We start from the raw sequence: 23,167 nt of genomic DNA, 5'->3' as shown, positions 1-23,167 counted from the left end.
GAGCGGAAAGTGGGGGAACAGAGGCACCAGAACTCTAGTATGAAGACTAATTTCCAATTCCCAGCCCAGAGCTTTCCACCTCCCCACCAGGCTGCTTACTTACTAAGTGTGTGAGTGTGTGAAGGACACCAACACTAACCTGTGCTGTCTAAACTTCCCACACTACAGAGAAAAGCCCAGGCACAAAGCAAAAACAAGTGATGTACTTCCTACCTCTCTTTATTAGGATTGCTATATGCCTCTTCAATAAGCTCCATTTTGTCCAAATCCTTCCACCTGCTTCCATCCAAGAATTGCCATCGATAAGGCAAATGGAAATGAACTTTAGAGCACTTATCTGAAATAAAAATACAAAGACATTTTGGCATTAGACAGCATGACCTAGTCCCATGGTTCTCAATGAGTGTGGTGCTGCATGCTGACCTGGGAATGTTATGGAAATTTGTAGGGGAGTCTTTCTTAGTACAGTCATATCTAAGTACTTAGATATTAAAATATTATGTATTTTATTATATACATCTTGCTTTTATGCCTCCCTTTTTAATAGGACATTACACTGATTTTTCAAATGCTGTATGTTAGCAGGTTACATTATATGTGTATTTTATCTCATGATAGTAAAGAAGTTGATCGTGAGAAGGTCAAAGGTTCTATCCCTGCAGGTGGCAGTCTGACTATGCATTACTGCTACTCATCGGGCAGGTAGACAGGTAGCAATCACACCAGAAAACAGAGCCAGCTTTATCTCTTTCATCCCGACTCTAGATATATTTGACCGCAAGTGAGTCAGCAGTATGGTTCCAGCACACATTGATCTTTCTGGCTGCTAACCTAACTCAACCTCTCATCAACATGCCCTCACACCCCTGAAGGTCTTTATAAGCTACACTGCTCTGTGTCTGCAGGTGTATACATACCGAATGGGCCAGGTCTACAGGTTTCAGCTGACTGCTCCCCCCACACCTTCCCTGTGTTCTCTAAGGCCCTGCTTGCTCCTAATACTTCAATATGACTTCTCTTGGCTCATACAGAACCCTCAACAAGAATGCCACCCACACCCTCTCTCTACCTTTCAACATGCTCTAGGATGTTCTGGTACATCCATACAGAGGAAAGCTGTAAGAGTAAAGAGGGAGAGGAAAGAAAAGCAACAGAAGCCCTGTGCACTCTGCTATGGACCTGCCTCCAAGTTACATGCTATTAGGTAGCAAGACACCAAACAAGGTACAGAATGCCTCTTCTGTGGTGGAAAAAAAAGTGATATTTTGACTAAATACAAATCCATGCACATATTTATTCCTTGCAAGGGATAACTAGATGGTCAGAATAGAATTATAAGGAAAGATTTCCGCTGTTTTTTGCATCTTTGGAATTTTGAACCAAAGTATGTATTATGTACTCCAAGAAATTAAACTTCTAGTTAACTGATGCACCTAACAGCATGCGTGGTGCACCTGTGTATGAAGGAAACAAGCTATGTATATACACTTGTGCATATTTAAAATCTTCGTGAAAGTATTATTAAAGGAAGTGGTAATAATGACTTTCTGGAGAAGATCTAGGTACTAAGGGAGAGAGATGTGAGGGAGACATTTCTTAATGACTGTCCTTTGAACATTTTTAATTAATTTCTCAAAATAACAATGAAGCTTGGCTAATTTGACACTTGAATTTAAATTAGTTTAAAGTAACTTAAATTCTCTAAAATTTGAAGCACTCTTTCAAGTAAGTCTCAATACTACTCTTTCCCAGAGATTCTGTGGTGGTGGTGGAAGGACCATGGAGGAAGGTGGGAAAGGCCAGGCCTGGAGCCGGGCCAACCAGGCAGGAGAGAGCACACAGCTGAGAGGACAGAGACCAAGAAGAGAGACCCCAACCAAAGGAATCTCCTCCAAGTTCAGCGAGGCTGGATGCAGCCACACTGGGGACTCAGGACATCCTGCCTTGTCCAGAGTTAGAGCCTCTTGAACTCCTAAGGGTGTGTATAAGAGTGATAATGAAGGGCTCAGCATAGATAGATGAAGTCATAACTGTGGTCCAGAGGTTACAACCAAATAAAATTTCCAGTTTTCTTCTGAGAAGCAGTAAGGGAAATGATCCTCGATAAGTGCTCAGTCACCACCTCTATATACCCCAGCACAGGTGAATCCTAGATGTCCTGAAGAAAGGCTCTCCCCTTAAGAAGGCATCTCCAGGGAAGGCGCACCACCCACTGCCTCCCAGGCTGATGCTTCACTGAGAAGGACATGGGGACCAAGGGAAGGCACTGTAGTCAAACAGCAGGTTCAAGCCTTTCGGTTCTTAACCTGAGCTGAGCAGAGAGCCATGGCTGCTCACAAGCCAGAAGGCACCAGCAAAGGCGGGTGTGCGCAGGTCACCACAACCACAGTGGCTGGCAAGAGCTGAGTCCCTGCTCAACGATGGAGGCATGAAGTCCCTTCTCTGCCACATCTGCCCTGGTCCTCCTGTTCCCTTTCTCAGTTTCCTTCCCTTCTGCTAATATTCCCCACCTCATTGTGGCATTCCAGAGTCTAGGCTTTCTAGAAGGTGAGCCACAGAAATGAAATCAATTTAGCAAAGTAACCATATCTACATTCCCTTTCTCCCTACAGCCCTTGAAATGACAGGCCACAAAGAAAATAAATCCAAAAGCACTAGAAAACAATAAACCATTCCATAAAAAGAGTGGACTTTACAGAATCAAACTGATAGAGGAAAAGGAGAGAGAAAAGTACATGCAAAGTATGCAGAAGAGAGCTAATGCAGAAGTGGGAAGGGCTTGGAGGTTTCACAAACTCAAAATTCAATGTAATAAGGAGCAAGAAAGACATCCAGGCAATCGCAGTGAGAGTAATTGGGATCCACTAGAGCAGGCACTCCCCTCAGTGCCTTGCTTGTGCTCAGCAACCCTGTTATTTGTCCCATGGAACATGTGAGTATAGATAAAAGAGCTGCAGAGAGACAAGCCTGTGAGAGAGCCATCAAAGCCCCCAGTGCTAGGATACACCCTAGCAGCCCACTCACCAAGCAAGATGTGCTGCCTCTTTCCCAGTAAGCCTGGCATCAGAATCAGCACCCACTACAAGCACAGAGATTCTGAGTACCAACATGAGCAGAAAACCAAGAGTCACCCATCGCCCTGACCCGGTGGCTCAGATGGTTGGAGAGTCTTCCCATACACCGAAAGGTCATGGGTCTGATCCCTGGTCAGAGCACATAGCCAGGTCGCAGGTTTGATACCTGGTCGAGGCATGACGGGGAGGCAAGTAATCTGCTTCTTTCTCACACTGATGATTCTCTCCCCTCCCCTTTCCTCTCGCCAAAATCAATAAATATATCCTCAGGTGAGAATTTTTTTTTAAAAAGTCACACATGACAGAAGGAAAAATTACAAATAGGTAGCTAACAGAAAAATCAATAATTATTAGAGAAAACAGATCAAGAGTAACAGACCTAAATATAAAAGCTAAATCTATATCACTTCTAAAAAAAAAAAAAAAAAAGGAGAAACACTTTTTGTGGGCTTCAAATAGTCAAAGATTTTAAGGTACAAAAAACACAAACCATTAAAAAATATTAAAATGATTATAAATATTGACGTTTATATTTTTGAAAGATACCATAAAGAAAATGAACATGGAAGGACTGGGAGAATACAGTCTCAATACCTGTATCTGACAATAACTTGCATAAATACTCAACTCTTGCAAGTCAATAATAAGATCAAACCCCCCAAAATTGAAAAAATCATATAAATCAGAAAGTCACAAAACACCATATACTGTATGATTCCATTTACATGAAACATCCAGGCAAATTCATACAACTATAATATAAATCTATAGTTGCCAGGAGCTGGAGGGGAGGGAAGAAAGGGAGTGACTGCTAATGGTTACAGGGTTTCCACAGAGGTAATGAAATATTCTAATATTGACTAAGATAATGGCTGCACAATTTTTGACTATACTAAAAACTATTAAATAGGTGAACTGTATAATATGTGAATTATATCTCACATATTTACTGAGATATCTCAATATCTCAGTAAAACTATTATCTAAAAACAGGCTAAAGATTTAGAGATTCTTAACAGAAGACACAAATGGCCAATAAGCACGTGAAAATAAATGTTAAATATCATTAATCATCAGGGAAATGAAAATTATGAGCTATTTACTACTCATTTATTAGAATGGCTAAAATTTAAATGGCTGACAATACCAAGTGTTAACAAAGATGCAGAACAACTGGAATGCTCATACATTGCTGGTGGAGAGGTAAAATAGTATATCTACTTTGGAAGACAATTTGGCAATGTTTTATAAAGTTACACACACATTTATCACAGAATCCAATAATTCCACTCCCAGGCCTTTACCAAAGAAAACAGAAACACAGATCCACACAAAAACCTGTACGTGAAAATTTATAAAAGTTTTATTTATCAAAAGCCAAAAACTGGGAAACCACCCAAATGTTCATCAATATCTGAAAGGATAAACAAATTGCAATGCAATGAAATACTACTCAACAATAAAAAGGAATGAACGATGAATATTCCAGCCTGACCAAACCTCAAAAAAAAATGCTGAGTGACAGAAGATGGTACAGGAGAACATATGCTGTATGGTTCTGTTCATATGAAATTCTAGAAAAGGCAAATCTAACCTAGAGCAACAAAAAGTAGATCAGGAATTTCCTGGAGTCAGTAAACTGGGGGGTGAAGATTAACTGTAAAAGGGCATAAAGGAATGGTTCCATACTTAGATGACAGTGGTGGCTACACGGCTATACATATTTACCAAAACTTAAGAGTGTACACATAAAATGGGTGCATTTTATTGTATAAATTAGACCTCAGTGTTGACTTTTAAAACATACATATATATACATATACATACATACACAGACACACAGACACAGAGAGAGAGAGAGATTGAGAGAGAGAGAGCGCGCGCACACATATTCCTCGACTTGGCATTCCAGTTCCAGGAATCTATCTGTGGAAATGCACATGTGTACTCAGACATTCAATGGAACATCTCACTAATCGAATACCACACAAATGTTGTTAAAAACAAGGTGGAATCACACATATTAATTAACATGGAAGAAACCTCCAAGACACAATGTTAAGTAAAGGAGGCCAGTTAAATAATACGTGTCACATGTTCTCCTCTGTTGAAAAATATGCAAACAAGTATCATAACCACACAGCATGTGTTTACCTTTAGGGAAGACTGAAGGAGGACTTCAGACTTTACTCTGTTTTATTAGACTCTTTTACAAAGCCAAAGTATTCATGAATTGCTTGGGTAGTTTATAAAAACCAAAAAAGAAACAAGAAGTTGTGGTGGTTGTTTTTTAAGAGGCATCACAGAATTTGAGAAGGAATCATTCTACAGTCAAAGCCCAGGACAGAAGTAAGAAGAAAACAAAGATTTAGTAAAAATATAAACACACACAGAGACAAGAATTGCTACTTCTGATAAAACAAGGACTGGAAAGAGAAAACCCCAACTTAAACAATTACTTGTCCCCTAAGTGTGAATACGGGTATCTCCTGCTCAGGAAGAGCCTTCCCAGTTTCTAAGGCATCTCTAAGTCTACCACCACCCCTTTTAAAGGACACTTATCTTTGTTCCCACTAAGCTGGGAATCTGTGTCTCATAAACACCTGTAACCTCATGCTAAGCTGACAAAGGGTTCACTTGCAGCATAAGCCAAACAGTTAAAGCCCCCAAAATTCATCTACAGTTTGATTTTTACAAACTCAAATAATTCCTTCCATCCCCAACTCCCCATCAAAATTGTTTCAGAACTGGTTTGGCCAAATGCCACACCAGCTCATGCATGATTAAGAAAGCCTACCTCCTCTACATGACAAGAGAACTTTATGGGTGGCTTCAGAGCAGAGCTCCAGGAGTGAAAAGCAGTTATTGTACCCACATGTGGATCAAGGAATTTCCTGTGACTTACCTTGAAAGCTGCAACTTTTCCAGATATGAAACAAGCAGATCTGATCATTCTCTTCCTGGTTAGTAATGGCTGAGGACACAGAACCTGAACTGTCTCTTCTCTCTATAAAGAAACACCACAAAGATGTATCAGCTTCCATGGAAGCTTCACTTATAGGGTTGGAGTAGTTCAAGGCACAAAGAAGAGAAATTCCTCCTCCTGTAAAGAGGATTCATTCATCTCTCTGCACAAGAAAGGTGGGGAAGCAACCCACAAAATCCTTTAATGCTTGGGATGAAAGCACTAACACATAAAGGTGGGCCCTCTGCTTTTTAGGAGCCAGGGAGCCCAAGGCCAAATATAAGATGCCATGGGAACTCTTCTCAGCTCTGGCTGTGCACTCAATTCACTAGGAGGCCTGTTTAAAGACAGACATGCCCAGCTCTGTCCCAGACTGACTCAATCAAAACCTCCAGAGGTGGAACCTGGGGAAAACTACTATCACAAACATTGAGACAGGCTTAAGATTTCATCGGTGATGATGATCTAAGGCAGTGATGACATCAGATGGCAAGTAGAAGGCTGTATTTTATAAACTGCATTTAATTTTAATAACAAATACTTCTTAATGAACTATTAGAATCAGGTACAAATACCAAGGAAAAAGCAATAAATGGAAAGCTTACTTCTCTAAATAAAATGTCAATTAACTTTAGGTTAATTATAATAATTTTAATATAAAAAGGGCATGTAAGTGATTTCAAAGTTTACCTTTACTAGTAGCACTACAGTGAGCCTTTACCTAATAGTTACATTTAATACTCCCCAGTTACCACAATTTAAGCAAGCATATAGCAAACTCTCTCTGCTTAGCATCACCTGTCATTCTGTTATTTGTCTTCCCTTTTCTTTTCATGGGCCCGTCAGACATCCACAGGTTGGGCCTCAAATCCTGTACCTGTGGGGTCCTGGAGGTTACCTTCCTCTGTCCCCAACCCTCGCTAATAAGGCCATAATAGAATTGAATTCTTTGAGATCTATTTAAAACAAAACCTGACTACTTCTAGGCTTCCTGGTATTGAAAGAAACTAGCCAAAATTAATCAAAGAAAATGTAGAGGAAAAAAAAAACATATCAAGGATAATTGTTAAATATAAAAATCAAGTAAGATTAGTGTGATTAGTTTCTCTGCAGGGAGTGCTGACACCTAATATTTTACAGAGGGAGTCTATTAAAAATTGAACATAACTATAGCTAACAAGTGGGTCTGACTGTGCATCCCTCAGGGGAGCTGTGTCTCATAGTCACCAAGACCTAACCAGGGCCCAGGACAGTGACTAGCACACAGCAAGCACCGAAATTTGTTGAATGAAACAATGGGGAACCCAGAATGACCAGTCAATGTTGTGAAATGCAAGGGATACCAATGTATCATAGCCTCTGTCATGTCATTTCTCACACAACAGGGACTCAAAAAATACTTACAGAAGCCGTCTCTGCTCAGAATTCCCTCATGTACCTGTCACTAAGCCTGACATTCTTTTTAACAAAATAATTATTATCCTAGCATGCTCACTCTTTCAACAAATGCCTAAGTGCCTACTGTGAGTCGGGCACTGCCCAGGTGCCAGAAATGAGCAGTGAACAAAGCAATTTTACAGTGACTAAAAAAAAAATCCACTTATTTTTTCAAGAAGAGGGTCAACATTAAACTATGCTTTATTCACTCATTTAAAAATAAAAATAGAATGCAATGCAAAGGATATCCCTAGAGTTGTGAAGCAGGGCATTCTTAACTTTGGGGTCCTACACTGAAAGGCAAGCTCTCCAGGGAGTAAAGGGATGACTACACAGAGATGCAATCTCCCATCTCAGTGCAGATCAGACCCAGCAGGAATTACTCCCTGTCAATACCAATTGGCATTTTTCTAGATTGTCTTGCTTGTTTACGGCCATTTCAACTCATCTTCACAACCCCCACTAGCTAGAAAGGGATCATTAATAGCGTTTTACTAAACAAAGCACAGACTTATGCAAAGTCACACATTCCATTTAAGGGCCAGCTGGAATCCAGGAGCCCCAGCCCAGGTCCTTACCAGAAGTCCTCTGTGGGCCTGGGACAGAGCTCCTATTCTTGATGTCATGAGCATTTCTGTAAATGGAAGGCAGCCTTTGTATCAGGTCTGAGCTCATGCCTAACTTCTGTAGTTTTTCCAGAGTCTCAAAATTAGACAGATTATGAGATCTCTTACAGCCTGTGCCAAATTTGCATTCACCCTGTAAAAAATACTGGCAGACATGGAGTTTGCTACATTTCGTCTGAAAGGCACAAGAGCCGTGGAGTCCATCTCCTTTGTTGTAGTGAAGGCAGATCTGTTGACAGAGGAAAAAGACAGCAGCTTAGGAAGACCTCACATGATACCATCTCCCTACTGACCAGGCTACTGGTTGGAAGACCTAGCCACTGCCATGATTCTGTCATCCACATAAGCCTCACAGCTATGAGAATATCCCTCCCTCTGGAGGGATGACTGTTAACATATGCCCTTGGCTAAAATGGAAACTGAGTGGATAACAGACTGCACAGAACAAGCCCCAACACTAGGAAAATCCAAAGAACTTCAAGCTGATCAAAGCTTCTCCTTCACAGGAGACATTTTAATGTAAATTGATAACAGCTCCCAACAACCTTTACACTCTACCTACATCCCTCCCCCCAGATCCACCAGCTCTCCCCTACTCAGGCCCCAGTTTCTCCTAACTCTTTATTCTACAATTCAGGGTCAAAGAGGCTCTGAGGGTTTAAAGTATCTTAGAGAAGGCCACACAGAGCCTTTATTTCTCAAGGGAACAAACAGACTCAGCCAATGTTAACTGGCTTATCCTAGGTTGCAGAGCAATCTACCACATCTGGCACATACAATGGCTACTGAACTGCGTTGCTGGCAAAACTGGAACTTGAACTTGAATCAGCTGCTCCTTCTGTACATTCTGAATTCCTGGAGATGCAAACTGGGCCAGAGACCACTAAGGGCCCATCCACACAATTCACAGCTATTACACCAAGCAAGATTCAGCAGGAACCCTAACCTATGGATGGAAGCCCCAACGGGAAAAGGGCAGAGAAGGCTACACCCTAACCTTGATTCTGCCACTTACAAGCTTCCTTGGGCAAGTCACTCACAAACTCTGAGTCTCAGTTTTTCAATCCATAGAATGGGAATAATCCTACCTACATTGATAGGCTACTGTGAGGATTAAATGGCAAATATATGAAGTGGCTAATACAATGCCTGGAACACAGTGGGTACTCAATTCATGGTAGGGGCCCCCAACTCCAACTGGTCATCTGATAAGCGGACTGGCCTGATAGCAGAAGTGCTGGCACAAATGCCACACTAGGTCCAAGTTTATGGTCTCAGCTCCCATTTGCTGGCACTGTGTTCTGAACCAACCTGTACACCCAAGCACACAAAGGCTACACACTCCAGACCGGTCACCTTCCAATTCATTTTTCACACCACTGACAAGAGGATGTCTCCAAAACATGAATGCCCACTCTGCAAGTACAAACCTCCCCCCACCCCTGCCCACTTCTTCCCTGTGACACAGAATGTTGCACGGATGAGCCTCTGCCCATCCATTTCTTTTTCTCCCCTCTCCAACCCTAAAGCCAGGTTGTGCTGATTTACATGCTGTCTCCTGACCATGCCAAGTTTCCTCCTCCTTCTGTCTCCCTCTTCCCAGACTTCATCCTTCAATCATCCTTCAGCACTCAGTGCAGGCATCATCTACTCCAGGACACTTTCCCCAGAACCCAAACTGTGCCCCGAAGACCTGGGCGCTGACTTCTATTAGAGAATCTAAAACAGCATTTCACAATTATCTGCTCACTTGTCTGTCTGACCCAGGAAACATGCCTCCTGGAAGGGCAGAAGGGGGTCTTTTATCTCCTATCACCAGTGCCTGACCCATATAGAATATTCAATAAACATTAGCTGAATTAAATAAATACTAATTTTCAAAAGACAAAGGAAAAAAGTTAATGCCTATTAAATGCCAATCACTATGCTATGTAGCACCTTTTTCAAATGGATGATTTTAATTGAATAACATGGAAGCATTTTTGTTAAAATATGCCAATCTAATTTCTGTTGCCTCATTGTAGGAACAGTGACAGAGCATCCCATATAACCTGGCTGGCCACAGGAAGACACTGCTTCGATGTGCTGCAGAGCATAACTAACTTCGAGCCCAGCTGCTACCCTCTGAAGCCACTACCTGTTCACAAAGACCACACTCCTGCGGGATGCTCTCAGCCAACAACAGAGCATGCCATTTTAGGGAGGCCCAGGCCACCTCCAACAGCAAAGTCTTTAGCTCGGAACTTCCTGTTGGCCAGGCAGCAGCTTTCTTGGAAATGAGTTATAGTCAGGATCTCTCCCTGACCAGTTCCCTTCCATCCCCCTCTCCAGCCACAGATATCAGACCTACATCACTGCCTGAAGGCTCACCCCAACTACTTCTGCTCACCCTCTAATAAATCTCTCACACTTCTAATCCCATCTCGGTGTCTGCTTCCAGGAGGACCCAAGTCTTACATAACCACTGCAGTGAGCATTGAAACATGTGGTTACCTTGAAGGCAACATGAGAATTCATATCAACTAAAGTTCAAAACCCTGGGTGCAACGTCACGTTCAGGTCAGCAGCCCTAGAAAGCTTCTCCACAGACCCAACTGGGTCCAGTGATAACCTGCATGGTTCTAAGTCCTGCTAGACAGGGAGGGGCTAGCTGGAGTCTCTCATCTTCTTAGCTCTATAAATAATGTCTTGCTGCAGCCACTGGCCAAACAGACTCCCCGAACCTCACAGAAGCCCCAGAAAGGAGGCACAAACCCAACTGATACAGGAGGAGGCTTCAAGGGCAAGGTGAGCCCAAGGTCACAGAGCCGGGAATTCAATCTAGGTCCCTTCCAGGAAGATCCCAGTGGTCATGATGGGGGGGGGGCGCCTTGGTTTCTCTTCTGCCATAATATTTCCTATCTGGCCAACTTTCTGGCCTCTCTTAGTTCCTTGCTCATACACCCACCCAGTCCTGGCACTTACCAGGACTTTTACCTCTGGCAAAAGCCAGGGATCATTCTGCAACAAAAGCTGGCAGAGCTCACTGTAGCTGAGGTGGTCAACACCGTGAGTTTTCAGCACACTCATGTTGTGGTCCGTTGTCAAGCTGTGACTGTTCTTACAGTTCTTCCTGTAGAGAAGCACACAGCTGGTGTCACAAATGAACTGTCTCTCCACAAAATTCTGATGTTAAAGTCCTAACCCCCAACACCTTAGAAGCAATTGTATTTGGAGACGGAGTCTTTAGATGGTTATAAAGTTAAAAAAGAGGGGTTACAGGGAGGAGGACCAATCCAATCTAACTGGTATCTTTTTAAGAAGGGATTAAAACACAGACTCGAACAAAGGGAAGACAACGTGAGGATATAAGGAGAAGGTGGCCATGTATAAGCCAAGAAGAGAGGCCTCAGAAGAAAGCAACCCTTAATTAACTTCTAGCCTCCCGAACTGTGAGAAAATAAGCTTCTAGTCATGTAAGTCCTCCAATCTGGGGTCACTTGTTACGGTAGCATGACCAAATTAATACAGCTGGTAAAAATCAGTCTTTAAGATAATTTTACAAGAACATTTTTCTCCAGTGCTTCCATTGTTTAAAGCACTGGGGAAAAACCAGCATGTCTATGCAACCATTAAACATAAAGCTTATTTACAAAGAAAAGAGATGGTAATGTATGAATTCTAGAACCCAGAATATCACCTCTCAGCAAGTATCTGATGAGAATACAGGGCCACTTCCTGAAGAAGAGTCATAGCATACCAGTCACTGGATAGTTAAACAGTGGCTAGATAAATAAATGAGTGTGGATACCTTATGGCAGGGGTCTCCAACCTCTGGGTAGTGGACCAGTACCTACTGAGCCTGTTAGAAACCTAGGAAACCAGCTACACAGCAGGAGGTGAGCTTAAATGTAATGTGTTTGAACCATTCTGAAGCCATCCCCCACCCCCTGGCGTCGAAGAAAAAATGTCTTCCAAGAAACAGGTTCCTGGTGCCAAAAAGGTTGGGGACCACTGCCTTGTTTATACGTACTTACACACGCACACACACACACACATACCCTTGAGGCCCAGCCCTCTCTCCTCCTTCCCCCATGTTTTCGATCAACAAGCCCTTATTAAACACTCATTGTGAGCCAGGCACTGGCACCACACCCCAATGATCCAAAGACTTCAACTGACTGCCCAGGGCAACATAATCCAGAAGAGTCAGAAAAATGCCTGACTCAAGCACTGCCGTAACTCATACATCATGCTTATCATAAGCATCTCAAAAGAAAACTGAACCTCTGATCAACTCCCCGACACCTCTGCCATGTCAGTAAAAGGCAAAAACTTCCCTCTTCTACAGTACAGGTCAAAAACTTTGGAGTCATCCTGATTTCTCATCTTCTCTCATCTAGTGGAGGTGAATGACATAAAGATGACTCTAAAATGGAGCAGGAAGTGCAAGATCAGCTGTGTTCAGAATACATCAGTGTGGATACGAGGGGCACCTGAGCCTGACGAACGTGGGGAAGCAAATAAGAGAGGGCCTGAGACAAATTATTAGCATTGAGGAGGATCCAGACAAAGAGAGAAGGGAAGAACACTCTAGGCAGAGGAGCTAATAATCAATGCTGCCAGAGCCAAATCTATCTAGTCATTACAATGATAGCTACTAAAACTTCTTGAGCATTTACAGTGAACCAAGGATTGCCCGAACATTTTATGAATTTAGTCCTCGAAAACTCTATGAGGTAGGTGGTATTATTATTGCCATTTTGCAGGTGATGGAACTGAGGCTCAGATACAAAGTAGCTTGCCCAACGTCACCCAGCTAGCAAGGAGTAAGAGCAGGCCTCGGAAAAGGTAGCCTTGTCTGTGGGCTTGATCACAATGCTCACTGCCCCTAGGTACGAGATGGAAGTTGGAGACCCTTCCCAGATGTCACCAATGAGCAAAAGCAGCAGTGAGGATCTATTCTGAAAAAGCTGACCTGAAGTTCAGGAAGACCATTAGAGTTGCAGGAAAAGCATAGAAAATAAAACCAATCACATACACACTCCCTACGCAACTCAAACAGTTTGAGAAGGTGTGTGCAAGAAACTCTTGTGAGAAGAAAAGAGAAAGGTAAAGAATAAAGATGTGGAGTCTAATGAACAAAATAATCTAACAAAATAGGAATGGAAGCATAGATACATAGAACAGACTGACAGCTCTCAGAGAGGAGTGGCAGGTGATGGGGGCTGGGTGAAAAAGGTGAAAGGATTGAGAAAAAAAAACAGAGACACAGACAACAGTATGGTGATTATCAGAGGAAATGGGGGTGGGGGGAGTTGGAACAGGGCAAAGGGGAGATAAATGGGGGTGGAAAGAGACTTTACTTTGGGCAGTGAGTGCACAATGCAGTATGCAGGTGATGTGTTACTGAGCTGCACACTTGAAACCTGCATGGTTTTATTAACCATTGCCACCCCAATAAATTCAGTAAAAATGAGAAAGAAAACTTGGAATCATCCAGGCCTGTAAATACCAGGTGTCCAGATTTCCAGACAAGTAAAATTTAACCCCAAATTTTGGGAAGTAGCCTAAAAAGAGGGCTGCCACCTTTATCTTACCAAATACAGACATTAGCATTAGCAAGATCCACCAATTATTCCCATAATTCGATCCACCCACACACCATTTATTGTGCCCGCCTTTCTCTTCAGCTGCTGCTCCTCATTCTGCCCTGGGGTGCCTCTTCTCCACCAGTCTCTGAAGGCCCAATTTCCTCAGAGTTCCACCCTCCGACCCCACCTCAGATCTGACCCACTTCTGGAGCCAGAGCCTGTATCTCCTAACAACTCCCAAACCAGGCAGTCAGGGCCGTCCCTGGCTGTCCCCTCAAGAGTCAGACCTGTGGGCACACTTCAGAACAAAACCCTCTCCTGCTCGCTCAGCCTACAGTAAGAAAGGGAAGTAAGAGTCCTCTCTCAGTCAGCAACCAGAAAACTGTGCCAGCACCTCTCTCATGTCGTCACTACACTCTCATCAACTTCCCAGTTCTCCAGATTTTTCACTTCCCTTCTTCATCCCTTCTTCTTAGGGCCTTACTTGGGCCTTAGAATATTCTAATGTAGATATTTCTGAGCAGCTGCTTCCAGGCGGACTACATTTCCCAGCCCCACCTCCCCATCTAGGTGGTCCAGAGGATGCAGGTGGGAGAACATCTACCACTTCTAGATCTGGCCCATAAAAACCTCTCTTCAACCCTCTACTGTTCATCTTCTCCACCTGCTCCCTGGAACTGGATACGCAGAACAGCCTTAAGAGCCATAGACTGAGGAAGGCAGAGTCTAGGTCAGCCAGCCTGTGTTCCTGAATGACTGTTGGGATCAGGAGCCCTACCTCACGCTATTGGGCCTGACTGAGCAAGAAATGTCTACTGTGTTAAGACAAAAAAAAAAGAAGAAGAAAAGAATTCTTTTAGATGACTGGGCTAATTCCTAACAGGTCTCTGTGACATTCGCTTATAAAGAGCATCCACATCAAGATGCAGACCTGAAGACTCCTCTCTCCTGCCATGTCACAGGTTCCTCTCACCCTCAGGGGTAGGTCCAAACCTAGTCCATCCACCTCACTGAGCATCTGCTGGATGCAGAGCAGTAGACCTACCACACCCGCCAGGGCCAACAAGGGGCACCTCCGCCTTCAGTTTCCATTCTGCTGGGCAGGGGGGGGGGGGGGGGTATGCTGGGTAGGTGCTATGAGAAAAGTAACCAGGACAGTGTGATGGAGACAAAGAAAAGGGCTCAAAAAGTAAAGTGATATTGCAGCTGAGGCCAGAAGGATTCACAGAGCAAACCAGGAAAGGCATTCCAGGCAGAGCAAAGGCCACCAGGTGTGCAAAGGCTGGGAGTGTTCCAGAAACCAAAGGGCACCCTGGAGGGACAAGGCTGAACATCAGCCTGAGCCAGGTCCCCAGGGACCACAGGGACGATGATGTGGAGCTTGCATTTTACTCCAAATGCCACCGAAGCCTCTATCGGCTGAGGGAGCCGCCGGTGGCGGTGGCGTGGCCCTCAAAGCTCTAGAAATGGACGGTGGTTGTGAGGCAGGAGGCAGCCCAGGGAGAGCTATGAGACTGCACTGCTGTTACTGGCCAGTCTAGCATCCTGGTTGCCAGGGAGCACCTTTTACCACTTAGGCAGAATGAACAGTAGACCCAGGCAGGGAGGAGGCTGGCAGACTGCTGCTACTTCAGCAGTCCCGAGCCCGGCCTGATAATACTGCCAAGTGTCCAGCATCACAAGAAACACTACGTTAGCAAGAAAGGAGGGAAGACCTTGAAATTCTACACAGTGTTTCCACTATCTGGAAAGAAGGCCTTGAAACTGCTTTCATCCCAGGGCCTGGAATGCGGGAGAGGGTCTGCGGTGCCCAAAGAAGCAGCGCATAAAGCAACTGTGGTTAATTGCCTACCTCTGGTCACTATCTGTTTTACGAGGGAGACCCTGATGCTTACAGAAAGAGCCCATAAATAACTTCGGAAAGTGGCCCAATTTTAGTTAACTGCCTCCTTCACCTATTTTTTTTTTTACAACAAGATGAACAAATGGGGTCTGGAGCAAGGTAAGGATTCTGGTTAACAGACCCCCACACACACCTAAGTCTGGGCAGTCACCTCCCCTAGGAAAGCTGGCACCACCTTTACCCGTTAATCAATATGAATTTTTCCCTCTCTTATCCCACCAACTATGCAAGACCTCGGAACAAAGGACTTGCGCGCTCGCTCTCCCCGGGGCTCGGGGCTCTCTGGACCGCCCGGGGGCTTGCCGCCCTGGTCTTCAGCCGCTCTTACTTGGGCCGCCCTGCTTTGCCCTGAAACTCTGCCTTTCACCCCCCACTCTACCTAGTCCCGTTCCCTTCCGTGGGGACGCATCACTACTACACTGATTACACGCGAACAGATTTGCTGAGCTGCAAGTCTTCACAAGCGTCAGCAAGAAGAACCAGGTCTTTCCCGTCAACAGCTAGGGAGCCGAGAGGCCGGAGGCGGCCTCTTTTCTTCAGGAAAGCCCCTCCGCTCCCTCGGCGTCCACCCGACCCCCCACCCCACCCCGCCGCTGCCCCCCGCCCCGCGCCGCGCTCGTCCCCGCCTCCCAGTCGCTCAGAAAGCAAGAGCCTGGAGAGCTCGGCTCCGCCGGGCACCCCCCCCTCAATCACTGCCGCGTATTCAGTGGGTGCTCAATAAATGTTCGCTGAGGAGAAATAAGGGGGAAGGGTCGCCAAATCGCCTCCCCAGACTTTAAGCACGCAAAGCGGGCCGGGAGGCGGCGTGCCGGGGGCCCCGCCCCGCCCGACCCCCGGGACCCGCCGTCGGGCCGCGCGGCGCCTTACCCGGTCTTGAGGAACTTGCAGGCCCCCAGGACCATGAACTTGCAGAAGTGCAGCTCCCCGCAGAGCCCCAGGCAGGTGGGCTTCAGGCCCTGGTGGCCGCGACACAGGCGCAGCGCCGAGACGGCCAGCACCACCCGCTCGGAGCCCGCGGCCGCGGCCGCGCCCCTCGCCCGCGTCGCCACTGCGAAGCGCCGGCCCTCCCGCAGCAGCCGCTCCAGCTTGCCGGCGCCGAAGCCGTCTCGCAGGCGGCGCCGCAGCTCCTCCGTCTCCAGGGCGCCCCCGGCCGCGCACAGCACCTGGGTCACCTCGGCGACGGCTGCGGCCAGGGCCATGGCGGAGGCGGCGGCGGCCGCGATGGGGTCGCACTGCCCGTCGGAGCGGCCGCTGGCCGGGCGGATGCTGAGCGGTGGCGGCGCCAGTGGGAAATGAAACCGAAAGCCGCCGGGGCCCGGAGGAAAAGAGAACCCCTGCTGGCTCGCCACGCCCACGGGCCCGCAGCTGAGCGGGGCCCGGCGCCTTCCGGCCTCCGCGCCCCCGGCGGAGGCGGCCGCCCAGCTGGACCACGAAATCATCCTCTCAGCCGGCAAATCGCGGGCGGCCTGACCGCGCCCCGGTTCGCGGGGCCCTCGGAGCGGCTGTCGGGCCGCCGAGAGGAAACGCGCCTCACGGAGCCCTTCACCTCGAAGAAGCGGGGGCGACGCCCGGGAGCTCGCGTGGCCGCCTCCCCGGAGGCCGGCGCGTGCGGGAATCGCGCTTCCGCCGGCTCCGCGGCTTCTGCGTCCCGCGCGGCGGTCGAATGGGCTGCGACGCCCCCCTGGGAAGCCGGCCGAAACCGGCTCCGACGTCGGCCCGCGCCGCCCGACGCCGTGCGTCGACGGGCCCGCGACCCCCGGCCGCGCCGCGCCAGACAACTATCACTCCCAAGCGCCGAGGGGGCCGCGGCGCGACCTGCGCCTCAGTTCCGCCCGCGAAGCCCTGCTTGTGAACGCAGGGGAGCGTACTGTTCTAGAAAAACCAGCCCGTGTCTCCGCGCTCTCTCGCGCGGAATAAAAAGAGTGTGTAGGGATAGGCCATTCCGAGGACAGGGAAACGGTGCGGATGGGAGCGAATTTTTGGAGCCGGAGAATGGCTACGAGCAGTTTCCGCGTGCGTGACCTTTGACCCAGCTCCTTCCTCAGAGAATCCTCTAGAACTAAAAGGAGTAGTACCCGAGTTGTGCACCCGAATGTTTACGTGCGGGAGGTTGGGTACTGACTGGGTGCAAGGCTTCACCATTACCCACAAGATTATCCAGCTTGAACAACCATGTATTCAATCTCCGTTTATTGACCGAGAAGGAGGACATCGATGACGTGTTAAATGAGAGAAGAAATCTGGGTAGAAGTGGCGAAACCGAGAGCGAAGAGAGAATCCCGTGTGTGTGTAGAGATACTTTTGAGTGAGGCTGGGGAAGACGAATGCTGGGCTGCTGGCGTGAAGGTTGGTTGCACGGAGGAGGCCGGCGGTACGAGGGAAGTGGAAAAAAGATAACGAGGGGTGGAAAGATTGTGGTGAAAACACAGCATTACAGTAACTTGAGCGTCAAATTCTACATTACTACCGAAATGTAAAAATCTAGTAAGTGTGCGGATGAAGCGTAATAGTAACGTGAACAAATGGAAATAAATGAGGGGATGGGATGAGGGGCAGTTTTTCTCTTTGATTCGAATTTTTTTGAACTTGTGTGGAAAGATTAATTTTTTGTGAACAATTTTAATTTTTAATTGTGGTTTTAATGTTGTACAATAAGATAATTTTAAAAAAAAAAGAAAGGAAAGATGTCAGTGAAAATGCTGGGAGCAAGGACCTCCGAAAGTAAAACTGGCAAAAAAAACAACAACAAAAAAAAACGTCAGAAGTAATGTTTTCTGAGCGGCGTGAACTAACCCGCCGTGCAGGAACTCACTTAGCATTCAGTCAAGAGAAACAGCTGAGCCCGGACGGGCGTGGCTCCTCCAGTAAAAGGAAACTCACCCGTTCGAAGTCCCGTCAGGGCACACGCCCGAGCCCTGCGCTGTGGGTTCTGCCCCCAGTTGGAAGAGGACTCAGAACAGGACAGAGAAGAAGAAAAACCGCTGAATCGAAGTAAGTAAGCACATCAAGCTTTGTAGCATTCCACTGTACCCTAGTTCTACCTCGTCCTCTCCAGGCCTTGAGAATGAACAGCCCACACTCCTGGAGCCTGGACCAGACCCAGAACGGAGCTGGAGCCCCTGCGAAGCCTCTGCCCCGAATAAGTCGTCACCGGACCTGTCGGGTCCCCTGGAAGACGCCCTGGAAAGGCTGGATTTATCCCACCTCGCTGGAGCCAGCCCAGTCCCAACGGCTTCTCCCCACCGGTGGTTTACCGTTTAAGTGTTCTAACATCATGACTGATGGGGGCCATGGATAACAGTTGGGGCAAACAATAAACTAACCAAAAAGCCTAAAAGTAAAAGCTGAAGAAGGAGATGTGCGTTGGGGTTTTGCAAAGCTCCCAACTTCTCTCTTGGAGCCTGTGAGAAGGCCACATGCGTGCCTCACAGTGGATTCTCATTATTCGGGGTAGTGGTGGTTGTATTCTATAAAATCACCACGAGCACTGAATTAGAGGATGCTAAATCACTGCTCCTCATGAGGTGCAGGGTGAAGCTCCTGTGAGCATCTGCTCACATTTTTTGACAATATGGATTAACGCACCACCTCGTTATATGTGTGTTTCTGTTGAAAGACACCAGTGTGTTTTGTTGGTTCATTAACATTGAACCCCCATCACTATAGCGCATGCCTGAACGAAGCTCACCTAACGTACGATTTTCTCCATAGGGCACATCACAGCCTGCTTGCTCTTAGGAACACCTGACAGCCCCTCAGCACAATGCCTGGGGGTCATTTTAAACAGTGAAGTTACCAACAAAAGGCCAAAAAATGTGAAAAGCATGCACTAAAATAGACCACAAAAAGAACACTTGTTTACCCGGTGGGAGGTGAAACAAGAGGCAGAGTGTCCCCTGTGTGTGTGTGTGTGTCCTTGAACGATCATGAAAGTACACACACAGAGATTTGGGTTATGAGTAAATTTGACTGCATACACACACTTGCAAATACAGAATCTGTGAATAAGGAAGGTAGACTATAAATACTGCTCAGAGTGCATCCCTCCTCTGGGCTATGAGATCCCTGTACCATCACCCACCAGGCATTGGCGAAGTCCTTCCGAGGAGCAGGTTCAGGGGCAGAAGGAAAGCCCCAAGCCCGCCTGGCTCTCTGAACCTGCTGCACCTGGGCAAAGTGGCTCCACAGCGAAGCTTGCAGATGGGCGCACAGACAGGGTAAAAGGATCCAAAAGCACCTGGGCCCAGCTGTATCCACAGCACACTCTGGCTGGGGTAACGGGAACATCACTGATGGGCAGAGGTAATCCCCACAGAGGGAAGAGGAAGTCTGCACTGCTGACAAGGCTTGACGCAGGACAGCGGACAGCACGTGACCCCACACCAGGCTGCAATGCCATCACAGTGCTTTCGCAGTGCTAGATGCTAGCACAGTGCTTTCTCACCCCCTGCTCTGATGACAGAAGGGGACCTATCTTATTCCCACTGACCTCCCCAGAGCCTAGCCAGTACCTGACATGGGTAAACATTTGAGAAAGTTAAGTCAGCAAATGTCACCCACAGGGAACTGTATTCATCCCTGGGGATTTGCTCTGGACAGGGCAGGACTAGAAGCCTTGCCCCCCAGCTTCATCTGGTCTAAGGCCAAGGGATCATCTCAAGGATAGTAAGCAGGCCAATGACTGTAAAGGAGCACATTTCTTATGTGCTGGGCACAACTGATCTGGTCCATGGATTCTGAGCAGATAATATGGTAGTGAGAAAAAAAATTTTTTTTTCTTGAAACATGGAATTACAAATGTGACTGAGAGTTATTGTGTATGTATGACTTGACCCATTTGTGTTATGGGTTGAATTGTGTCCCCCTTCAAAGTTCAGATGTTAAAGTCCTAACCCTGAATACCTCAGAATATAACTATATTTGGGTACAGGATCTTTTAAGAGATAGAATTAAATTAAAATGAGGTCATGAGGGTGGGCCTGAATACAGTATAACTGGTGTCCTTATAAAAAGAGTCCATTTGGATACACACTGAGGGAAGACAATAGGAGAGACACAAGGGAAGATGGCCACCTACAAGTCAAGGAGAGAGGCCCAGGGTAGATGCTTCCTTGTTAGCCCTCAGACAGAATCCACCCGCTAACACCTTAGTCTCCAACTTGTAGCCTGGAGAGTGCTGAAAATACAAATCTGTCAAAGAGACCTGGCTTGGGGCAACTGGTGCATGATGCAGTATGCAGATGTTTCGCTGAGTTGTGTACACTCGAAACCTGTATGGTTTTGCAAACCAATGTCAGCCCAATTAAAAAAAATCTGTTTAAGCCACTCAAGTCGGTGGTACTTTGTTAGAGCAGCCTAGCAAACTAATACCAGTAGTTACCCCCCAAACCACACCCTTACCTCCCGCTGGCAAAACCTCAGAAGGGATCCCTCTCTGGAGTGTCATCAAAGTCCTTCCAAACCCCACAGACTGGCCGAAGTCTACCTTCATCCCCCACCTCCAATGTTGTAACTGACTGACGCTCTATTCTTGACTGTTACTAATCAGACTTGGGGAGGATCACTGCTGCTGGTTACTGAAGACTATGAAGGCTGTATCCTGGGTGAACCCCTAAGCAACTCCTTCCCTGCACATCACATTGCCCAGGAATTAGAACAGCCAACAGCATCCACGAAGGGTCCTGCTTGATAGCTCTGAAAATGCTGCTCAGTGGAATCAAGCAACTCAGGAAGCTCCTTTTCCTTTGCCTTAGGTATAAATATCCTTTCACAATTCGGTACCACCTAATTAATCTGTTTTGTAGTTTTATAGATTAACGTTTACTATATTCTGTATTAAAGCAAGCACACCTATATAAAGTTTACAAAGCAACTACAATAACATTTTATGTTTTACGTTCCAAGTGAGCTATATAATCACATAATTTAGGTCATTAAAAACCTATTCTAAGTGTCGCAGGTTCGATTCCCAGTCAGGGTACATGCCTGGGTTACAGGCCATGACCCCCAGCAACCGCACATTGATGTTTCTCTCTCTCTCTCTCCCTCCCTTCCCTAAAAATAAAAAAAATAAAATCTTTAAAAAAAAAACAAACCTATCCTAGCTTCCTTTCCTTATTGTAAAGAAACTTAAAAACTCTGTGTTGATGAGTTTCTACACAGCTTAATAGTTGACAGAAAATGGAATTCTCAAACTGTATAGGCTTCTTTTCTCATTGTTCTGCTTTTATCTTTTACCTCATCCCTTCTAATCCCCCCCACCCTGCATCCCATCCCATTGTCAGAGAGGGAGGGAGAGAGGGAGAGAGAAAAAGAGAATGAGAATGAGGCTTCTTTCTCCTTATCTGGGTTGCTTCCTTTACCAGAGCCGTGGAGGGAGAGTGACCCATGAGAGGCTACGGTGTGGGAAGGGCAGCGGCAGAGCAGCTACGCTGTCCTACGGGGCCAGGGCCCGTGGAAGGGGTGCACGAGCCACGGCCTAGCTCTGCGACTTCAGGAATTCATGTTAGGCTCATGTATTCTAACAGTATCACGTGTCTCTTGTTTATAGCTAGTTCTTCACTAGAAGGTGGGATCCTAAAAGATAAACAGCATTCTTTCATTATGTGCCCAGCCCCTGGGAAAAGCACAGACTCAAACTTCAGTTGAGTGAAAGAATTTCAATCCAAAATGGATGCCTACAAGTAAAATTTTAGACTATAAATACCATTCCTAAAGACCATCTATTCCTTCTTAATAATTGAAAGTATAACACAATTAAAAATGACAGAAAAACCATTCACAAAAAAAGTAACATGGCCTTCAGACTTTTTATTAAAATCTTAGTTCTACTTATTTGCTAATTGGTGTGAAGCTGGACATGTTATTTATCGTCTCTGGCCTCAGTTCCACCTGCAGGATGGGTAATTACCTGCCTTGTCAGGTTATGAGGGAGAAATGAAAATATGCCATATGGAAAATAAAGATGTTGAGGGTTTCTATTCAAAAGCCTGTCTGCAGCAAAGCACCCAATTCCTCCAACTCTAAAATTAGGGGTGTGTGACACCCCACATTCCACAGTCTCACTGCCTGGTGGAAACGCAGAGGTAAGGCTAAGGTCTAAGGAGTTAGGTCCTGAAAATCAATCCCTAACAGATGAGCTTGATGATGAAGGGCAAACATCCCACAGGACGACAGGTGGTGTGTGGGTTTTTACAAAAGAACAGATTTGTTTGGGTTTAGCGTTCAATCGGCTGGAATAAAGCAGGCCAGGAAGAAAGAGGTGTGAACACACTTAGGGCACCACTCCTGTAACAGCTGTTGAGGTGCAGTTCAGTGGGTGCACTCTGGACCACCTACTCTTTTGCAGGTATTAGTAAATAGGAAGAACAGAGGCGGCTGGCCCTTCTGTTGCCTTGGTTTCCATGAATCTGCATTCGGGCTTCTTGTCCAGAGCAGACCCTCCACCCATTTCCTGCCCCCTCCCAGGCTCCTCTTCGGCTCTGAAGTACTGGCTCCAGTGCTCCTCCTTCTATCACTTGTGTGCCCAAGGCAAGGCCTCACCACCCTCAGCCTGTCCCAGACCTGGCTCTCAGACCCCACGAAAGCAC

At 46.4% G+C, this 23,167-nt stretch overlaps 1 protein-coding gene across 1 annotated transcript in view; it reads right to left on the bottom strand.

Moving 5' to 3' along the window:
- The window catches only part of PARP12 (poly(ADP-ribose) polymerase family member 12), a 33,932-nt gene extending 16,975 nt beyond the window's left edge, over positions 1 to 16,957 (bottom strand). Inside the window, exons 1-5 of the mRNA XM_045855764.1 lie at positions 16,446 to 16,957; positions 11,067 to 11,214; positions 8,055 to 8,331; positions 5,980 to 6,081; positions 214 to 337 (exon numbers count right to left, since the gene is read on the bottom strand). Of these exons, the coding sequence (XP_045711720.1) occupies positions 214 to 337; positions 5,980 to 6,081; positions 8,055 to 8,331; positions 11,067 to 11,214; positions 16,446 to 16,777 (983 nt within the window). The 5' untranslated portion in view covers positions 16,778 to 16,957. The remainder of the gene's footprint in view (positions 1 to 213; positions 338 to 5,979; positions 6,082 to 8,054; positions 8,332 to 11,066; positions 11,215 to 16,445) is intronic.
- Positions 16,958 to 23,167: the final 6,210 nt, after the last annotated feature.

This window comes from Phyllostomus hastatus, unplaced genomic scaffold (assembly GCF_019186645.2).
Source record: "Phyllostomus hastatus isolate PE091 unplaced genomic scaffold, TTU_PhHast_1.1 phas_scaffold_114, whole genome shotgun sequence".
Lineage (NCBI taxonomy): Eukaryota > Metazoa > Chordata > Mammalia > Chiroptera > Phyllostomidae > Phyllostomus > Phyllostomus hastatus.
Note: the sequence above shows the minus strand (reverse complement) of the source record. Positions and strands in the feature narration are given on the sequence as shown.